The 22,737-nt window shown below is 38.2% G+C and overlaps 1 protein-coding gene across 2 annotated transcripts in view; it reads left to right on the forward strand.

The window, feature by feature from the left end:
* Positions 1-22,737, forward strand: part of CSNK2A1 (casein kinase 2 alpha 1) — a 53,553-nt gene that overhangs the window by 10,560 nt on the left and 20,256 nt on the right. For both annotated transcript variants that reach the window (XM_005672820.4, XM_003134359.6), the window contains 2 exons: positions 18,487-18,696; positions 20,983-21,094. In XM_005672820.4, coding sequence (XP_005672877.1) covers positions 18,596-18,696; positions 20,983-21,094 — 213 coding nt within the window. In that variant the 5' untranslated portion in view covers positions 18,487-18,595. The remainder of the gene's footprint in view (positions 1-18,486; positions 18,697-20,982; positions 21,095-22,737) is intronic.

Consider the following 22,737-nt stretch of genomic DNA (forward strand, 5'->3'; position numbering starts at 1 on the left):
TTTTTTGTCTTTTGTCTTTTTTTGTTGTTGTTGTTGTTGTTGCTATTTCTTGGGCCGCTCCCGCGGCATATGGAGGTTCCCAGGCTAGGGGTTGAATCGGAGCTGTAGCCACCGGCCTACGCCAGAGCCACAGCAACTCGGGATCCGAGCCGTGTCTGCGACCTACACCACAGCTCACGGCAACGCCGGATCCTTAACCCACTGAGCAAGGGGCAGGGACTGAACCCGCAACCTCATGGTTCCTAGTCGGATTCGTTAACCACTGCGCCACGACGGGAACTCCTGTATTTTGACTTTTTAAAAGGCTGTAAGCACTAAATTAGAAAATGCAGTAATTGAGTATTTTAACAGTTTTAAGATTCAAGAGGCTGCCTATCTCAAATAGTCTTGGCTTTGAAGTTCCTGCTGTGGCAGTAGGTTAGTGAGCCATCATTGTCTCTGGCAGCACAGGTTCATCGTGGTAGGTTAAGGATCCAGCATTGCTGAAACTGGTGTAAGTCACAGCTGTGGCTCGGATTTGATCCCTGACCTAGGAACTTCCATGTGCCACGGGTGCAGCTGAAAAAAGAAAAGTCTTGGCTTTAAGTTTAGGAAAGGCCATTTTAAAAGTATCTCTCATACCCCCACGTAATTCTCTTTCCACATATAATTAAAGGAATACACTTTAGAATGTCAGGCTCTAAATGATTAAAGTTTGGACACTTGTAAAGAAATTCAAGTTGTTTTTTGTTTTTTGTTTGTTTGTTTGTTTGTTTTTTTGTCTTTTTTTGCTATTTCTTGGGCCGCTCCTGCGGCACATGAAGGTTCCCAGGCTAGGAGTCTAATAGGAGCTGTAGCCGCTGGCCTACGCCAGAGCCACAGCAATGCGGGATCCGAGCTGCGTCTGCAACCTACACCACAGCTCACGGCAACGCCGGATCTTAACCCACTGAGCAAGGGCAGGGACCGAACCCGCAACCTTATGGTTCCTAGTCGGATTCGTTAACTACTGCGCCACGACGGGAACTCCTCAAGTTGTTTTTTAAAGCAGTAATGTGAAGCAGAATTGAAGTTCTTGTTTAAAACTAGTGTCCTCACCCAACTGACTCTGAATGCCACTGTATCTTTTCTGAAGCTGACAATTTGTTAATCATTCATCAAGCATGGGTCTTATGCTGGAACATAAATTGAAGCCTAGGATACACTGTCTTCCTCTCTTCCTTCAGAAAAGGATGGGATATACTTGAGAAATTGAATTGTTTAATATTTAAGTAAATTATCAAGTCAACCTTTTATTTTTTATTTTCTGGCCACCCCATGGCATATGGAGTTCCCTGGGCCGGGGATCAGATCCTAGCAATAGTTGCAACCTACGCAGCAACTGCAGCAACACCAGATCCTTAACCCGCTCTGCTGGCCCGGAATCGAACCTTCATCCCAGCATTCCCAAGATGCCACCTATCCCATTGCACCACAGCAGGAACTCAACTTCACCTTTTAAAATTGATATTTTACAATGTTTAAAATGTACCTTTCCTTTTGTCTAATTCAGTGGTTCTTAATTCTGCAGTTTACAAATTTCCTCCCAGCCTGTAATGAAAGCTGCAGAACTTTTCTTCAAAACATATACCTGCACATGCCACTTGTGTCTGCTTGCTTTTAGAGAGTTCATGGACCTCTCATCTTATTGATGAACTCAATTTTGAAATAATTTGTGTAGTCCAAAAAATTTCTTTCCCCTTTTTATTATTTTTTAATATAGTAACATTTGTATGATTTATCATTTGTCACAGTATTCTTTCAACAAATATTTTGAACCATTTTCTACCTATCAGCTTCTATGGTAGACTTCTAAGAATACAAAGGCATTATTCTCTGCTCTTGGAGCTTTATTTAGCTAACGAGACAGACGTGTAAACAGTACTTTGATGGTACTAGATGGAAGAGGTAAGCAAAGTGTGCTATTGGAGTACAGAAGAGGGGTCTTTTTTTTTTTTTTTTTTTTTCTGGCTGCCCTGCAGCATATGGAGTTCCTGGGCCAGGGGTCAGATCTGAGCCAGTTTTGACCTACACTGCAGCTGTGGCAGAGCAGAAACTCCCAGAGGAGGGGTCTTGACCATAAGATCTTTTCTATAAATCTTTAGTCCCATGTTTCTTTTTTTTTAATTTTGTAAAAAGTTTTAGGTTTATTTTATGGCTGCCCTGTGTCACATCAAAGTTTCCTGGGCCAGGGATTGAATGCCCACCTCCACAGCAACCCAAGCTGCTACAGTAGGATTCTTAATCCACTGTGCCACAACAGGAACTCCAAAGTTCTGTGTTTAATTGGCAAAAAGCATATTGCGTGCTACTCCAAGGTTTTGTTTTAAGTCCTAATTGGACTAGTTATGGGAACTAAATCAAGGAGTAAATGGTCCTAAATTGAGAGCTTAAATGTGCTTGCTGTTGCATCTGATAATGCCAAACATTTTCTTTGACCATATTTTCCCCCAGTTACCTTTTTAAAAATATGTAGTTTTTTATTATATATTTATAAATTTATTTAGTATAGAGCAGGGATTGCTAACGGAAATACCTGCAGGAGTTGGGCCAGTAAAATAAATGTATAGAGTTGTCCAGGTTTACCTATGGCATCTTCCAGTGGGTTGGTTTTAGAGCCCATTGGATAATCAGTCAGCAGATCCAGGTGATTTTGTCTGTAGGAATGCAATATCATTGTTACCGGAAAGACAGACCTACCTACCTTTTCTCCTTCCTTCTTAAAAGAGACTGAAGGTTAATTTTCTTTTAGTGTTGGCAACCAAGTCAAACTTAAAAATATTTGTTATGAAAATCTTTAACACATAATTCAACTTAATAGCTAATTCACTTTTTAAAACCACTATGTGGAAAACTTATATAAGAATGTTCATAGCATTATTTATAATGACTGTAAAGTGGAAACAACCCAGACGTCCATCAGTTGATGAATGATGAACAAAATGTGGTATATCCTTACAGTGGATTCAGCTATAAAAGGAATGAACTACTATAAAAGCTATATGATGGATGAATCTTGAAAACATGTAAATGAAAGAAGGCAGACACACAAGGTTATATATTGTATGATTCTGATTTTATGAAAGATCCAGGATAGGCAAATCCATAGAGCAGAAAGCATATTAGTTGTTGTTAAGGAGTGGGATGATATTGGGAATGACTAATATGGGATATTTGGTTTCTTTTGGAGGTACTGTTCTGGAATCACATGGTGATGATGGTTGCACATTATAACAATACTAAAAACCATTGAATTGTACACCTTAAGATGATGGATGTGATGTTGTATGACCTTTTCTGTTTTAAAATTGGAAGAAAAAATACTGTGTGAGCCAAGTCGGATGTATATATTTGCTATAAAGCAGAATGAATAGGCTGTAAATCTAGACAGAATACTTAAAATTGCCACCGCTCTCTCTAACATTGCAAAAATTGCTCAGATTTACCTTCTGTAAAATGGGAAAGGTATTATCTAGGTCTTGGACTTGTTAGGTTTAAAAGTGATAAACATAAATCCCAAGGAGCAGTGTAAGCATAGGCATTCAAACTTCTTTAGAACTGGAAGCCATATAATGATTGTTGCCCTTGATTCCAATCTGTCTTGTGTTGTTAGCGAGTCTAGGACAACCCACCCTATTAGTAATTGCTTACTGATCACCTGCAGGAAGTATGGTGGTCTCCTGCATAACCTACCTCCATGACAGTAAAGGAGGGGACGGTAGAGGAATTTTTTTTTTTAATTTGTATTTATTTATTTGTTTATTTTTGGTCTTTTTAGGGCTGTACCTGCAGCATATGGAAGTTCCCAGGCTAGGGGTTGAATCTGTAGCTACTTGCCTATGCTATAGCCATAGCAACGCAGGATCCGAGCGGTGTCTGCAACCTACACCACAGCTCACAGCAACACCAGATCCTTAATCCACTGAGCAAGACCAGGGATCCAACGTGCGTTCTGATACTAGTCAGTTTCATTACTGCAAAGCTAGGATGGGAACTCCGAGGATATTAATCTTTATGTTCCGCAGTTTCCTCATTGTAAGCAGGTATGTTAAATGACAGATCCAAGGTCCATATATGGCCTTAGTGGCTCCAGTATTTTTGTTCTTTCTACAACCACATGATTCATTATAAATCCAAGGTTCATATTTTTTCAGTAATAGAATACTGAACTGTTTCTGTAGCTCTATCAATGATTGTTGGGCACTGTTCTATCACATGGGTAAATTACATGGCCTCATAAAAAAGCTTATGGCTCCAAAGAAATCTCTCTTCACACATTGACTGGCTTCACCTCTCATTGGGAAGTGATAGTGTGTATGACTATTTTACCTCTGGTGTTAGTGATGGATGTGATAACATTTATATGTAAGACTGAAGAGCATCTTTAAAATCAGCTGCAGCTCAGATATCTGTCACACAACCACACTGCTTTTCTCACTTTTGAACAGGGGCAGGTCCATGTGCAAGCAAGTTTGATTTTTGCCAAAATAGTATCTATTACTGTCTTAATATTCAGTTCATCAAACATTTATGCAACATATCAACATGCTTAGGCAATGTGAAAAATACAGGGCATATACTAAGAGAAATAAATTATGGTTCAGGTCCTTGAATTAATAATCCAGTGGGGAGTGAGAAGTGTGTAAACAAAATGTATGATAATGTAATGAATATGTGGAGGTGTTTTGGCCCCGTAGAGGAAGTGCTTTGGTTCATTTTGGAGAGGTGTGGAAAGGCTCCATTGTGGGTACAGAACTTGTTGATTCTTGAGGGGTGAGTAGGGTTTCCCCTAACAAGCTGTATTGGAGGACATAAAGTATAAAGACACAGAAGAGGGGGGGCATGTGTTCAGTACTTGTTTGCTTAACATTTTTAGTTTTCAACCTTTAAAAAGGTGTTACAGAAATGTTAAGCTGTGCAGTAGGAAGACATTAGAATAGAATGGAGATGGTAAACTGATAGCCAGTTACCATACTGATTGAAATGGAAATGGTTATGGGACTATTCAGGATTTTTTTTTTTTTTTTTTTTTTGTCTTTTTAGGGCTGTACCTTCGGCATACGGAAGTTCCCAGGCTAGGGGTCTAACCTGAGGTGTAGCCACTGCCGGCCTTTGCCACAGCAACGAGGGATCCGAGCCTTATCTGCAACCTACACCACAGCTCACAGAAACGCTGGATTCTTAACCTGCTGAGCGGGGCCAGGGATCAAACCCACAACCTCATGGTTACTAGTAGTGTTTGTTAACCACTGAGTCACGATGGGAACTCCGGGATTTTCATTTCTTATATCAGTTTTGGGCTTTTTCCTCTAGCTATTTCAAATTTGCCCTTCATATGATAGGATTTTCCGCCTTTTGTGTGCACAGTTCTGTAAATTTTTTTATTTTATTTTATTTTTTTGTCTTTTTGCTATTTCTTGGGCTGCTCCCGCGGCATATGGAAGTTCCCAGGCTAGGGGTCCAATCGGAGCTGTAGCCACCGGCCTACACCAGAGCCACAGCAACGCGGGATCCGAGCCGCGTCTGCAACCTACACCACAGCTCACGGCAACGCCGGATCCTTAACCCACTGAGCAAGGGCAGGGATCGAACCTGCAACCTCATGGTTCCTAGTTGGATTCGTTAACCACTGCGCCACAACGGGAACTCCCAGTTCTGTAAATTTTAATGCAGAGATTGGGGTAACCACCATTACAACCAATACACAGAACAGTTACATCACCTCCCTCATATTACCCAGCCTCCCAACCACTGTTCTATTCTCAGTTAACTGTAGTTTTATCTTTTCAAGAATGTTATATAATATAAATGGAGTCAAGTAATATATAATATTTTGAAACTGGCTTCTTTCACTCAGCAAATAGCTTTTTGTTTTTTGGTCTTTTTAGGGCCGCACATGTGGCATATGAAGGTTCCCAGGGTCGAATCAGAGCTGCAGCTGCCATTCGCAACCGAAGCCACAGCAACACCAGATCCTTAACCCACTGAGTGAGGCCAGGGATCAAGCCCATATCCTTATGGATCCTAGATGGGTTTGTTACTAGTGAGCCACGATGGGAACTCTTTGGCAAAATGCTTTTGGGATTCATCGAAGTTGTGTGTGTCAGTGGTTAGTTCCTTTCCATTGTTGAATAGAATTCCACTGTGTGGATGGACTGTAGTTTGCTTATCCACACAAGATTCTTTGATGATTATGAATAGAGCTGCTGTAAATGTACGTGTTTGGTGTAAAGGCCTTTAAGAACATAGTGGGATTGCCAGGTTATGTGAAAATTTTTAACTTTATAAGAAACTGCCAAACTGTTTCTAGCAGGGCTTTGCTATACCATTTTGCATTCCCACTAGCAATGTAAGAGAGTATTCAGTTGTTCCACGTGCTGTGTTGCACCTAATATTGTCTGTATTTAACTTGTAGATTTACAGAAGAGGTGCAAATATAGAATCCTCATATACCATTCCCTCAGCTTCCCTTAATGTTAACATATCACATAACCATGACACTTTATTAAAACTAAGAAATAACATTGATGCAATACTATTAACTAAACTGTGGACTTTATTTGGATTTTACCAGCTATGTCCTTTTTCTGTTCTAGAATCTAATCCACGACACCAAATTACATTTGGTTATTATGTCTCCTCAGTCTCTTCCAGTTAGTGAAACTTCCTCAATCTTTCCTTGATTTTCAAAACTTAGTTTTGGAGAAGATGTGAGATTGTAGAATGATTTGTGGACATATATTAAAACCATCAGAGTAATTAATGAGTGTCCTGGAGGAGACACTTAGAGGCTGTGCAAATAACCTTTTCTAAGTTTTACTAACCAGTTTTAGCACTAGTCATTGGGTCTTGTCTGCAGCGATTACTGTGCTGATCTAATGATAATTTTCTATTTTTTTCTTTCTACATGTATAAGTTGAATTCTTGTGTAAGGAAGATTTTTAAAGTTTAATTATTTATATGGATATTATTTTGGGGGGTTATAATCTAATACTGTCTTTGTATTGTTTGGATTGTTCAAGCTTTTGCAGTTGGAGCTCTTTTGGGTTGGCTCTCATACCCCTTTGATTACATATTTACCAGGCTGTCTTGTATTTTCCCTGCCCCAATTTTGGAATCAGCCATTTCCCTAGAGAGCCCTAGGAGAAAGGTATTGAGAAACCAAGATTTGGGCACTAGTTACTTGCATTGACTCACTGACACTGCTTTTAGATGCTGTAAAGAAATGGAAACTGCACAGAAATAGGAATTTGCATCCAGTAATGACCACTCTTTGTGGTGTACAGTTCTGTGGGTTTTGACAATACTTAAGAGTAATAAATCTGCATCTACAATATTAAAGAGAAAAATTGCATTTCCATGAGTCAGTCACTTATGTTCTCTGTCTTCATGGTTTTGCCCTTTTTTGTATGTCGTATAAATGGGAACGTAGAATATCCAGCTTTTTGGATCTAGCTCCTTTACTTAACAGAATATATTTAAGATTCATGTCGTAGAAATCAATAGTTTCTTTTCTATTGTGTGATTACACAGCCATTTGTTTATCCATTCATCTGTTGGACGTCTTGGTTTCCTTTTTTTTTTTCTAATTATGAATAAAGCTGCCATCAACATTTGCCTACAGATTTTTGTAAGTAGCTCTGTAGTGTATCTCATTTTAATTTGATCCTTTGTGAATGTTTGTGTAGATCTTTTGCCTGTTCTTTAGTTGGTATTTCTTTTGTTGAGTTCTTTATATAACATACATTCAAGTCTTTTGCCATGATTTGCAAATATATTCTATCTATAGTTTTTTTTTTTTGTTTTTTTGTCTGTTTGTGTTTTTCCCATTCTGTTCAGTCTTTCATAGAGCAGAAATGCAGTATTGGAAGTTCCCTGGTGGCTCAGTGGGGTAAGGATCCAGCATTGTCACTGCAGTGGTACGGGTTTGATGCCTGGCCTCAAAACTTCTACAGGTGTGACCAAAAAAAAAAAGACAAGAAAGAAATGTTGTAGTGTTGATAAAGTCCAGTTTTTTAGTTTTTGCTTTGATGGATTGTGCTTTTGGTGTCATGTTAAGAACTCGGCCTAATCTCACATCACAAGATTTTCTATAAAGGTTTGATATTTTTACTTTCAGATCCACAAGCAATTATGAATTATTTTTTTAATAAGGTGTGAGGTTTAGATTGAAGCTTATGATTTTACGCATGGGTGTCCAAGTGTCCCAAACCATTTACAAAAAAGATCACCCTTTCTTCATTGAACTGCTTTTCTATCTTTGTCAAAAATCAGTTGGCCATATTTGTGTGGGTCTATTTCTGTACTCTATTCTGTTCCATTGATTTATGTTTTATCCTTTTTGCTAATCATACTGTTTTAATAACTGTAAGCTTTGTAATAAATAATTTAAAATTAGATAATATGATTCCTCCAGCTTTATTTTTCTTTTTCAAAACTGGTTTGGTAGGAGTTCCTGTTGTTGCACAGTGGAAACGAATCTGACTAGGAACCATGAGGTTTTGGGTTCAGTCCCTGGCCTCACTCAGTGTTGCCCTGAGCTGTGGTGTAGGCTGTAGGTCGCAGATGCAGCTCAGATCCTGAGTTGCTGTGGCTGTGGTGTAAGCTGGCAACTGTAGCTCCGATTGGACCCTTAGCCTGGGAACCTCCGTATGTGGCGGGTGCGGCCCTAAAAAGCAAAAAACAAAACCAGAAACCTGGTTTGGTAATTCTAGTTCATTTGGGTTTCTTTTTTAAACCAGTCCGACAGTCTTTTGTCTTTTACAAAGGGTGATTTGATTCATTTATATTTAACAAAATTAATCATATTTCAGTTTTTTTCTGTTTCTTATGTTCTGGGATTTTTTTCTTCTCTTTTTTAGCATTTTTGGATATTTATCATTCCATTCACGCACACACATCTTTGTAGTTTGGAACTACATGGTATTTTTTGTTCTATAAGTAGATATCATCATAAATATTATAACTTGGAGCCGTAACTTATCAAAGTATAATATTAATCATAATTTGGTATTTCAACTTTTCCATAAATTTTGCTCTTTATTTTCTCTTTCAACTCAGACCTTCCATATAGAATTATTTATCCTTATTTTCTTTGTTTAGAGATATTTACCGCATGTGAAATTTATTTTTGCAGGTTTTTTCCTTAGCACGCTGAGGAAACTGTCTTGGCTTCATTGTTGCTTTTGGAGAAACAACTGTTCTAATGTTGCTTCTTTAAATGCAATCTAGCTTCTCTGCTTGCTTTCAAATTTCTATCTTTCATTTTTCTTTTGTTTTATTATATGTTTGGTTGTGGATTTCTTTTTATTGATCTTGTTTGATAGTTGTTGTTTTCTGGAATGTGATTGTGTTTAGTTGCTTCAAGGAAGTTCTCAAGTGTTAATCTCTTCAACTGTTGCCTCTGCCTTGTCCCATTTTCTCCTTTTCTTCTAGTGCCAATTAAAAGTGTATCAGTCTACTTCACGGTATTATTAGTCTCTTATTTTTTCATAGCTTTGGCTTTTCTGCTGTACTATAAATAATTTCTAGCCTGTTTTTCACTTCCTCAGTTTTCGTCTTTGTTGAATCTACTATTAAAGTTACTTCATTTATTTCAGTAATTATTTCTAAAAGTTCTGTTTTATTTGTCTACATTTTGAAATCTGCTGTTTACAGGATGCTGTAACGCATCCTGTCCACCTCAAATATTCTGAAGCTTATTTCTATAAGCATAGTCAACCAGGTTATTTCATTGCTTGGGTCCAAGATCAATAGTCTCGGTTTTTTCTGTTCTCAAGCTGCCAGTTCTTACTCTTGAAGTCTTTTCCATCAATGCTTAAGATCTTTGATAACAAGCTGGATGTTGGATTTGAGTAATTAAAAATTTGTAGGATTGATTTGAGGACCATAGCAAGATACTTTTCACCATAGAGAGCTTGCTCCTGTCAGGTACGCGCAGACATTGCTTGTCCAGGGACCACCTTAAAACAAGCTTCAGATCATATATTCCCTCTGTAGGGCTGTAATTCTTCCTTGGATCTTCCACTCCCCGTTCACTCCCATCCTAAGGTTGTAACTCTCACGTCAACTTATTATGGTGAGGATCTCCTCTTTGTCCTCCCTTGCTTCCATTTATTTATTTTTTATTTAGTTCCTTATTATGAAGAAGAATGCCTCACCTTGTGAGAGCCGTGGGCTTTGTTTTCTGTCAGAACAAAATTCTAATTTTCAGGGGTCAGCAAAGACCGTTTGGGCTTCCTTGTTTGTTTACTTTTCTCGGTTCTCATTTTCTCTTCACTTTTGGGACTTCCCATGTGGCTCACATCATTTTCTCTTCACTTTTGGCTGTATGCTTGTCAGTCTTATTTAAGAATGTGAGAAAGAGTGTGTGTGTTCTCTTTGGTTCTCATTGTGAGAGTTAACCTACATAACCTTGCCCACTGTTTTACTGAAAACAGGAAATTACCTGCACAAATCTTGATTTCTTACTTTGAAAACTGAGAAACTATTACACTTTCAGGGATCATCCACACCCTCTAGCTGTTACTGTGAATTAGTTTCTGTTACATCCTCACCAGCTTTGGGTATTGTCGTTTTTTGTTTTGTTTTTTTGTTTTTTTTTGTTTTTTTAATTTTAGATATTTTGCTTTGTGATCTCAGCAGTTGAACTGATTTGTTTGAGGAGTGGAGAATGGAAGAGATGAGATCTAAAGTGCAGTGGTTGTGAATTAATCATCATTTGGGGAAAGAGGCGTACACACAGAAATAATCAAGTAGAGTGCACTAGTGTTTTCCACATCAGATATAAAAGGGTTGCTGATCTGATGTACTTCTTATAGGCGATAACAGGTTGTTCCAGCTTTTGGTCATTTTGGGGTACAAAATTTTAGATCTTCAAAATTCCTAATTTAAAGAATTGTGCTTTAGAAGTTCCCGTTCGTGGCACAGGGGAAACAAATTTGACTAGGGACCGTGATCCCTGGCCCCTCTCAGCAGGTTAAGGATCTGCGTTGCTGTGGCTCTGGCTTAGGCCGGCAGCTGTAGCTCAGATTCGACCCCTAGCCTGGAAACCTCCCTATGCCGTGGTGCGGCCCTAAAACAAACAAATCAAAAAAAATTTTGCTTTACAATTCCTTGCTTTGATGTTTTTCACCTGAAAGGTTCTTATGCATCCTTCAAAACTGAGCTTAGATGTTATTTCTTCCCTGACTGCCTTTCTCAAACATTGGGGTACTCCATAAATATTTGTTGAATGGACGATAATGGGTTGGTAGGTGACTTAAATTCCCTTCAGTTCCTGCAGAGCACCCTGATTTAATTCTTTCAAGCACTGATCACTTGAGATTATAATGGTCTGTTTTCTTTGTTGGAGGGCAGAGTTGCTTTCTCTTTATTCTCCAGGGCTTAAAGAAAGGATCCCTTCCTGGCAATGAAGCAGACATTTCCTGGTACATAATAAGTATTAGATAAATGCTTAATGAGTGAACATTATGCTCTTGATTTGAAAGGAAGAGATAATTGGAAATTGAGGGCAACCATGGACATTTCAAGCAAGTAATTCAGATAGTATTAACTCCTTATGCTTTTTTTGGTGTTCATTGACCTTCTAAGAAATGCCACTTTGAAAGGAGAAAGGGCAAGTTTGTATGACTATATGTTTATCTTTGCTTCTACCACAAGGCAAAAACATACACATAGTTATTCTCTCCCTGAGTTTCTTCCACAAATCCTCTTAACCAGTTTATGCTGCTTGATTGCTAAGAAGAGTTATTCTCTGTAGCAGTGCTTCAATGTTGCTTTTTTCCTTCATACAACTGCTATTCCTCATTCTTTACTGTAGAAGTCTTTGTCCTGTCTGGATGAATATGAGACCTTGTTCATTCACCATGATTGATCTAGGGATGGAAGAAGGATTTTTTTTTTTTTTTTTTTAAGATGGAGACCCTAATAAACATTAGGATTAAAAGACCTAATAAAACTGTATCACAGCTTGACGGTAGACTTTTTAAATTTAAAGTTCCAGAATAATCCTCTACAGTTTTAATACTAGAAAACTGATCTATAAAAATATGTTAGTTGGAGTTCCCATTGTGGCTCAGCAGGTTAAGAACCCGACATTGTCTCTGTGAGGGTACAGGTTTGATCTCTGGCCTCACTCAGTGGGTTAAGGATCTGGCGTTGCTGTGGCTGTGGTGTAGCCTCAGCTGTAGCTCTGATTCAACCCCTAGCCCAGGATCTTCCATATGCTGCAGGTGCAGCTATAAAAGAAATATAAAAGCACAAATTACTGATTAGATTTGTGCAGTTTTCTGATATTGGACCATTTACTTAATCTCTAATTTTCTTTTTTAGTTGCCAGATTGAAAAACAGAAATCACATGGAGTAGAAGAGATTAGAGGGAAAGATTGGCTGAAGAGGGCAAAAGGAGTTTTTATTGAAATTAATTAGTTCTGTTACATTTATGTCAATAAACTTATGGTTTTAACAGTACATATTTTAGCCTGGTGGTTTAATGAAGTTTTCATTTCCCTGCATTTTATTAAATAGATCAAGCAGAGCCATGTAATTGACTTTGATTGTAGGTGTGGTTTGACTTTAGTAGGGAGAATTTTGTTGACAAGATAACTTTTCAGTTGATTAATTGGCTTTTATTAGTCTAAGCATTGAACAAACAAAACTTAGCCATGTCTTCAGAGTTTGTCTCTGAGGGCTTTTAAAATAGAAGTAGTGATCTGAAATTGTTAGCCACGAAAATTACATCTCCTTTTGTGTAATACAGTAAGGACTAAGTAAGGTTTTTTAAAAGGAAAATTATTAGGAAAAGTAATGGTTTTTCTGTAAATCGTGTTTTCTTAAGTATACTTGTATTGCAAATGATGGATAGGAGAATTGACCATCAGGATATTCAGGACTCAAGTACTTTTCCCAACATTAAGATAATCCCTTGTAAAAATTGCTGAAGTTTGTCTAGTGTTCTCTTAATTTTAATTGTTGTGGGAGAAAAAAAAATAAGTCTTAACTGTGGCCCTATTATTTAACAGAAGAAGCTGTAACATTGGGATGGAGGGGAGAGAAGGGAAAATTACTCAAGAACTTGAGTTGGTCTTTTGATTTTCTTAGCTATATGTACCAGATGACTTGAATTGTTTAGGGATGCCCTACCTTTTAGAGGCAACTTCATTTTCATTTCATTTTTTTGAAAATAAACCACCATTGATTTGCTCAATAATATTTACTGAACTCTACAAAATGCAAAGGCAAGCTAGGTACTGTAAAGTAAAAAGGTGAATCAGATATGGATCTTGACTTCAAGGAGGTAAGGGCCTAATAAGGAAATTAAGGTTTGAAGACTACTGTGTGTGAGGTAGAAAGTGATAAGTAATATAGAGTGAAAAAACTTGAACCTTAGAGGCCAACCAACTTGGCTTTAAATGCCAACTTTCTGTTTTCCTGAATCTTTTCTTTCTGCCTGTCTCACACCTTGCCAGAGTAAACTTATTCAGAATGTACATATAGGTCACTTTCCTGCCTAAAACCCTTCAGTGAATTTCCATAGTCCTTAATCTACAGATAAAAATCTTAAAAGTATATTCATCTAACCCCTGTTCGGCCTTGCTTGATACTATATCCCAAAGGTCTAGCAGAGTATTTTTCCATAGCAATGTGCATATATCTAAGGGATGACTGAAGGAAGCAATGTCTGAAAGAACCAAATCTATAATTGAGAAATTTAGGCCATCACTGTTTCCTTAATCTTAGGCTGCATGTGAATATATATACATGCAGCTGTACAAGTGAAATAATATTTCTGAATAGAATAATGTTTATCCTCTTTTTTCTATCTTTTTGCACCCCCTCTTTTCCCCTTAACACCCTCCCTCATCCCTCCTTGAATCATTTTATTTATCTGAAGTTACTGAGCAGTAAATAGTTCAAGAACACACACCCTCTACCCTCCCCTACCCCCGTTTTCTCTTCCTTGCATAATTAACAAAGGAACTCCTGTGAATGGCTCTTACTCTAAGCAAATTATTTGATATGCATAACAGTAAAGTGAAGCACCTCTTTGGGGTACTACAAAACAACTAGTTGTACTCCCAGTAGAGAATCAAATTCACTAGTTCATAAATTAGGTCCCAACTGAAGAGGCAGAAAACTGCAAAGGTCAGTCAAAACAAGTACTTGAAAATCTCAAGAGTTTCATTAGTGAATAGTCTAGTTCTAGTCTTCTTAGAGAATGCTAAGGCCTTAAGAGAACAGAGGAAGCCTGGGCGATGAGTGTGATCGATTCGTGGGCTAGTAAATGGGAGTTGGGGAATATTTTCCATGTGAGTCAGATGATTTCCAGGCAGAAACGAGGTCTCATTTTGTAATGGCATGTCCACCCATGAGTTGGCCCTCAGAGGCTGGGAGTTAACCACAGCTCCTATAATTTTTGTATTTTTGAAGAAAGCTAAGAATGAAGACTGCAGCCTTTTAAGGCTAGGCTTCTACTTACTAGTTTTCACTAAAGAGCAATAGCATAGTAATCATTTAAAAAAATTTACATGTGTTTGGTGTTTCTGAGCCCTTTCTGGACTATCATCTCACTTGATCTTCCCTTCAGTCTGCAAGTGCAGTTAGGCAGGTTTTATAAGTGATGCATTAAAGCTGGAAGAAGCCCAATAGAGATCTTATAGCCAACTAATAAATTTGAACCCAGGACTCCACTGCTTGTTTCATCACCTCGTTGCATCTAATCCCAGTTATTAAATTTGTGCTGATTTCACAAAAAGTTCATAGGAGAAGGACTTTGAGAGCCACAGTTAAGACATTTTAATAAGTATCTGAATGATTTTATTGTTTTCTGGTTATTTAAATTTTCTACCTACAGACCCCTAGAGTTGAGCAGAGGCAAATTTTAGGGGGGCTTATGAATGGGAGAATGCATAAGTAGACACATGGATCTTTCGATCTCCTGTATGTGGGGGAAGTGAGAGTATCACTGTTGGTCACACTTCTGAAGTATAGCATTAATCCCCATCCCAGTGTCTTGCTCTTCCTCTGAAAGGTTTATGCCACTGAAATCATGGACATGAGGAGACATCTCTTCTGGCTCATCTTTTAGTGTGCTGGCTAAACTCCAGCTTAAATAGAACATTGGAAAGAACATGCAGATTGTTATAAAAGGGTCTCTTAGAGCTCTCAAATAGGCATAGTTCTAAACACTTTACACTCATTGAATCACCACAAACCTGTGAGGTGAATACAGTTCTCTCTGTTTTAGTCTGGTTGAATGTCAGCTCTCTTCTAGCTGTGTGTCCTTTGGCAAGTTACTTAAACTTCGTTTATTTCATTTTCCTCATCTGTAAAATGAGGATAATAATAACTTTTTCTTATCATTTCCTTGTGTAGTAAGAACTTAAAAAAAAGAATCTGCACAAGGCACACAGCGAATGCTGAGAGATGTTATTGTTATCTAACTAGTTTACTATTACGTGGCAAAAAAGATTATTGTCACAGGAATGGGAAGTTTGGTTTCTCATCCTTTGCTGTTAAGCAGCTATGTGATCCTAAGTAAATTTCCCTCTTTCTTGGCTGCAGTTTTCTTTTACCCATTTCCTAAAAACTTTTTACTTGGAAGTTACTTCAAATTTACATGAGGCAGGAGATCCCATTGTGGCTCCACAGTAATGACCCAGACTAGTATCCATGGGGAAGCAGGTTTGATGCCATGAGCTGCAGTATAGGTTGCAGATGCAGTTCGGATCTGGTGTGGCTATGGTGTGGCTACAGCTCTCATTGAACCCCTAGCCTGGGAACCTCCATATGCTGCAGATGCTGCCTTTTTATATATGAGACAGAAATAAAAATAGTACAGATATGACACCAAAAGCACAGACAACAAGACAAAATAGACAAATTTGACTTTATCGAAATTCAAAAGTTTTGGAGTTGCTGGTGGCTCAGAGCGTTAAGGATCTAGCATTGTCACTGCCAAGGCTCAGGTTTGATCCTAGGCCTGGGGTCTTCTGCATGCCTCAGGCACAGCCAAAGACAAAAATTAAAATTTTGTGATCAAAGAATCAGCGGAATAAAGGGCAACCCACAGAATGGGATAAAATATTGGCAAATAATATTCTGATAAGGGATTAATGTCTAGAATATATAAGGAATTTCTACAACTTAACAACCACCAAAAAAAACCCCAGTTAAAAACTAAAGGACTTGAGGGAGTTCCCTTCGTGGCTCAGTGATTAATGGACCCCAGGATCCATGAGGATGTGGGTTCGACCCCTGGCCTTGCTCAGTGGGTTAAGGATCCGGTGTCGCCATGAGCTGTGGTTTAGGTGGCAGACGAGGCTTGGATCCTGAGCTGCTATGGCTGCGGCATCAGTTGGCAGCTGTAGCTCCCATTCAACCCCTAGCCTGGGAACTTCCATGTGCCGCAGGTACGGCCCTAACAAGCAAAAAAAAAAAAAAGCTAAAGGGCTTGAATAGTCATCTCTCCAAAGAGGATTCATAAATGGCCAATAAACACATGAAAAAATGCTCAGCGTCACTAATCATTATTGAAGTACAGGTCAAACCACAACAAGATAACACTTTATATCCTTTAAGATGGCTACTATGTAAAAAAATCCATTATGTAAATACTGGTGAGAATGTGGAGAAATTGGAACATTTGTGCACTGCTAATGGGAATATAAAATTATGCAGCCATTGTGGAAGAGTGTGCTGATTCCTCAAAAAATTAAACAGGATTACCATATGATCTAAATTCCACCCAAAGGAATTGAAAGCAGGAACTCCAGAAGGTATTTGTAAATCAGTGTTCATCACAGCATTATTCACAGTAACCTAAAGGTGGAAACAACCCAAGTGTCTGTTGATGAATAAATGGATAAATAATATGTGGTATATATATATAGTGGAAGTATTCAGCCTCAAAGAAGAAGGGAATTTTGGCATATGCTATAACATGGATGAACCCTAAAAATATGCTAAATGAGGAGTTCCTGTCATGGCTCAGTGGTTAACGAATCCAACTAGGAACTGTGAGGTTGCGGGTTCTATCCCTGGCCTTGCTCAGTGGGTTAAGGATCTGGTGTTGCCATGAGCTGTGGTGTAGGTCACAGATGTGGCTCGGATCCTGTGTGGCTGTGGCCCTGGCATAGGCCAGTGGCTACAGCTCTGATTAAACCCTAGCCTGGGAATTTCCACAGGCATGGCCCCAGAAAAGGCAAAAAGACCAAAAAATAAAAATAAAAAATAATATGTTTCAACAACGTAAAAATAGTACAAAGAACGTTTGTATCTCCGTTTATTCAGATTTACCTATTTGTAATATTTTAACCCATGTGCTTGTGTGAGTGTACTTTTCCATATACCCTAATCTATCTAAATTCCAGTTGTGTCACTTGATCTGATAGTATTATTTTTTATAGCATCCCCCCCATTACAAGATTCAGTCTAGGGCAGGACGTTGTATTTAGCTGTCATGTCTGTTTAGCCTTGCTTTATGTTTTATAATGTTGACAGTTTCAAAGAGCGCAGTATATTGTCCCCCAACCGCTGACTTTTTAAAAATAGAAGTTTCCTCATTTCTTTTCCTTGTAATTAGATTGAGGTTACATAATCTTGGCCAGAAAATACATAGGTGATGTGTCTTCCTCAGGTTATGACATTTGGAGACTACATTTTTTTTTAAATCTCGTTGGCCTTAATCAGTGATTTAGGCATCATGCAGCATCCTGTCTAACAAATAGAAAGGTGTTCCCTCAGTACATTCTTAATTAAATGCAGAGTAAAGGGAATCAACAAATGCTATAGGAATCTCAGAAAACGGAGATAATAGATTGGTATGGTTGGGGAAGACATGATAAAGGAGACTTAGTTTAACAATTTGGTAGAAAGCATATTTCTAAAATTTCACCTGCTTTTCCTCTGTGTCAAATTTTGCATTATTTCAGCCAATATATATTACCAGTTTTTATTAAGCTTACTCATATTAAATAAATCAGAAGGAAATTACTGATCTCTTTTTCAGTGAAATCAAGTGTATGTTTCAAATGGTGATCACCAGTCTACTGATTTATTACATAAGGTTACCCAAATAATAAAATGACATTAAACTTTGATGTATGGGAACAAGTCTTTATTCCATTCCTGGTTTTATCAAATATTAAAATCAGACTTGAGGGGTTTTGTGCTCTTCACTATAAAGAACATCCAGACTTTAGGTTAGATGAGGAGGTCACAGGCTGCTTTGTAGAATAGAATTAAGGCCCGTTTATGTTTATGTATGTTTCTAGGGGGTTTGGTGGTGTGTGTTTGTTTTTTATTCTTTCCCCATGTTCTAGGAGGCACAGTTGGGATATATTCATTAGTTAACGGTAGGAGAGCCAAGGGGTATATTTGAAGCCATTATTGTAGAATGATTTTCTTTACTTCTCATATGCTTTTTTAAAGTGGCTTCTTGGCCTTTGTGTGTTTTGTTTCTGCAGTCTGAAGAAAACAGGTCTGAAACAAGGTTTTACCTCCAGCTGCCTCTTAACACGGTGACTGCCAGATCTCCAAACATCAAGTCCAGCTTTGTCCGCCAACCTGTCTGACATGTCGGGACCCGTGCCAAGCAGGGCCAGAGTTTACACAGATGTTAATACGCACAGACCCCGAGAGTACTGGGATTACGAGTCACATGTGGTGGAATGGGGGTAATAATTTCCATTTATTTCACTGTACTCACCCAAAGGGCTGACTCTTGTGGATTTGTTGAGTGATTTATGTCAGGAAGCCTCTCTGACTGTGCATTTATAAACTTCAAGATCGAACCCAATTTTTGTTTTCTTCTACAACAAAGAAGCAAGGTGTTGCTTTGGCAAATTAAGTTTTGATGGGTTTACCATTTAAAAATCATTTCAATCTCTTCTTTCCTCTGATATATATATTCTGTGTATAAAGCTTGCTCAACTAAGAGCTTTGCAGTTAGGTGAAAATTAATATTTGAAAGACTTTGAAAATACCAGGCTCTTATATAAAGTAATTTTGAGGTCAGAGAATGTTGTCCCATGATGATAGTGAAGGATGATGCAGTTCTCCAGAAAGGTGTCCTCTTTCTGATGAAAAGCAAAATTAAATTCTTAAAACATTTGCTCTTATCATGAGGCTAGCCCTGTGTAACATGGAATTCAGCACATATTCCATCCTGAACAGTTGCAGTCTGCCTGAACAGCTGTGTTTGCCCTCCTAATTCTCTGTGCAGTCTCATTTGGACGTTTTGTATTTTTTGTCCCACCATTATATGTATTTAACTAATCTGGTGACACCTTAACATTCAAGTGCAAGAGAGAGCAAAAAAAGAAAAACCCCCCAAAAAGATAGCAATTGAAAAACTCATAAAGCTGCAGCTCCCATAAACTACATTTTATGTCAGACCACATGTGATGTTCATAGACTAAGTGGTTAAAGATAGTCTCCAAAAATTGTCAGTATATTTTAATCCTGGTTGGGCCATGATTCTTAACAGTAAGTATCCTGCCTCTGTGTGCTTCAAAAATACTATTAAGAGGGAGTTCTCTTGTGGCACAATGGGTTAAGGATCCAGCATTGTCATTGCAGCAGCTTGGGTCACTGCTGTGATGTGGGTTCAACCCCTGGCTTGGGAACTTCCATATGTCAGGGGCATGGCCAAAAAAAAAAAAAAAAAATCAAGAACCATGGAATAAGGCCAATAAGTAATCATTATTGATAATCTAACAGTCTTCTTCCTCTTCACACGTTTTATGTGTGAATACCTGAGTTTTACTATTCCACTCTCTTCAAATTAAGTGATTAGGTGATGCTAACAAGCCTTTTGGGATTTTGTCATGGTGCTATTTGCTTACTGACATTTGTTTTCTATGCCTTCTCCTGGCAAGAGAACTCAGAACCAAGAGCTTCTTTCCCTAAGTCTGCCGTGATTATTACATTGTCCATTGTCCTTAGTACCTTTTGTCTTCTCTGTTCATTCACTTTATTTCTTTTTTGTCTTTTTCTGGGGCTGCACCCACAGCATATGGAGGTTCCCAGGCTAGGGGTCTAATCGGAGGTGTAGCTGCTGTCCTACACCACAGCCAGCAGCAGTGCCGGATCCTTAACCCACTGAGCGAGGCCAGGGATCGAACCTGAAACCTCATGGTTCCTAGTCGGATTTGTTAACCACTGAGCCACAACAGGAACTCCTGTTCATTCACTTTCTTTGTAGCTGCTTAAGGAAAATGAATGGCTGATTTTTATATGTTGGATTTTCCAGCAGGAGTAAATAGTATTTAGGCCTTATTGAAGAGACTATGTTTGTCTTTCTTTAGAGTAATCTCCTGAGTTGTAAGGAGAGACAGGGAGAAAATGTTGGCATTTTCCTTATTCTTTTTCTCCTGCAGTGTTGCATAGTAGTCTTGAAATGTGGGTAAAAGTAGAGCAGGGGGCACCTAACTGTGGTCTGTGATCTATAGTGTGGTTTACAAACTCCCATCACATGGATTGTCCTCAGAGCCTTGGAGGGCAAGAAGGAAGTTAAACCCATATGTCTGAAAAAGCCACTTATCTGCAAAGTGACCCACTTAAAATCAGCTGCTCCCAAAGTGTGGCTGAATTGAAATATTTTTACAGCATGTATTGACATTCTGCTAGATGCCAACACCAGGACAGGAATATGTAAAAATTATTTTCCAAGGGAAAGCTGTCTGTTGTTGGAAAGAAATGTACATAACAAACCCCCACACAGGTTAGCTGTGTGTAATGTGCCAACAGAGATAACATTTTGGAATTTTTTTAATTCTAGGATTTGGCACACACATTTTTAATTGGCCAAAGTTTTTAAAAATACAAAGAAACTAATTTGGAAATTATTTGAAATACCTCTTATTTCTTTTACTCTGCTGGTTATAGTTTTATAAGTTGAATTAGTGCTTAATAATTTGAATTTTTAAAGTCATTGTCACTTTGAATCATTTTGTTCGCAGAAATCAAGATGACTACCAGCTGGTTCGAAAATTAGGCCGGGGTAAATACAGTGAAGTATTTGAAGCCATCAACATCACAAATAATGAAAAAGTTGTTGTTAAAATTCTCAAGGTAAGTACAAGAGAGAGATTATAATTTCAGAAGTTTTGGGGTTTAGATTTTTTTTTTATGTAATAGTGATACCTTTTTTAAAGTAGCATTTGAAAGAGTTTTTGAAGTGCTTTATCACTTTATTGTTCCTCTGAAATCGATAGCAGAGATTATTTTTATTTGACAGATCAGGAAACTAAAGCAAGAGAAGTGATTTGACCCCAGTCATACAGCTGGATTGTTGTTATTATTATTTTTTTTTTTTGTCTTTTTGCTATTTCTTGAACCGCTCCCGTGGCGTATGGAGGTTCCCAGGCTAGGGGTCAAATCAGAGCTGTAGCCACCGGCCTACACCAGAGCCACAGCAACGCGGGATCCGAGCCGCGTCTGCAACCTACACCACAGCTCACGGCAACACCGGATCCTTAACCCACTGAGCAAGGGCAGGGACCGAACCCGCAACCTCATGGTTCCTAGTTGGATTCGTTAACCACTGCGCCACGACGGGAACTCCTGGATTGTTATTATAAGCAGAGGAAGGGAGTAAGGATTCAGTCTTCTCTCTCCTAGGTCTTGCCTAACACTGATTTCCTATTTCATATGTTTTAGTTATGTTTCATGCTTTTGTTTTCAATATATTGTTACTTCTACTGTTGTAAGGATGAGGAGTCACAAATGTAGGTTTTTAGAGGGCAGACAGATGACACTAGAAGATGTGAGTGATAAGAACTACAGCAAGTGCTCCAAGTCCAGTGTGGCTGATTCTGTTTTGCAAAAAGAAACTAGATATTTATTCTTGTATACTAATTCCCCTGGTTTTTAAATGTTAGCTCAAGAGTTTTTCTAAAATACTGTACAGGCCAGATTTGGCCAGTGGGCTACTGGTTTGCAAATTGTGATTTAATCATACTGTACTGTGTATGTCATATACCAGGAATGTAGTTCTTTGCCATAGGAACTTTTCCGTATTTGACACAAGAAGCAGAGGGTCCCAGATGTTCTCAATTTATAGAACCCATATTGCCTCAGTAACTTTCGTAGTGCCTCCAAGCCAAAAGAAATATTAAGTAGTGAAGTCCAAATAACTTTTTTAAAAGGTATTTGTATTTTAATGTGGTAGCCATTTTTTAAATTATGCAAATAAATTATAAGAAAAAAGTAGTTTTATTTTTATGTAATCATAATTAATTACTATTCAGATAAGCATACACGGTAGTTACTTCACAGCTTCTTAAATGTTGGAATCAGACTGGACACGAGCAGCCTCATTTCCTGTTGCATATTAAATTTTGCACAGTACTTGCTTTTTTTGTCAAAGTACCTGCTGAAAACCTAGCTTCATAAAAATATGCCATCAAAAGGAATGTAGAGTAATCTAATATTGAAACTACAGGCTACTTCAAGCTGGTAGTGTACTCAGTGACTGTCAGATAGCAAATACTAATTGGTATTTCCTGCAAAAATTAAAAATCCCATGGAGCCTTTGAATTTGCTGGGGTGTTTTGGCCATACCTTTTGGGAACCAAAGAGTTTAAGTACTTATATCTTATCCTGTGTAGAAAGAGAACTAGGCTGGAAATCAGGATGTTTTGGATTCTAATCCAAACTTTTAAAATAATTAGCCATACAAAGAAAAAAAAAAAGGAGTTCCCGTCGTGGCGCAG

This window comes from Sus scrofa, chromosome 17 (genome assembly GCF_054392235.1).
Source record: "Sus scrofa isolate SSC_HxYL_T2T_F1_AM1 chromosome 17, Sscrofa_HxYL_maternal_Yorkshire_Landrace_v2.0, whole genome shotgun sequence".
Lineage (NCBI taxonomy): Eukaryota > Metazoa > Chordata > Mammalia > Artiodactyla > Suidae > Sus > Sus scrofa.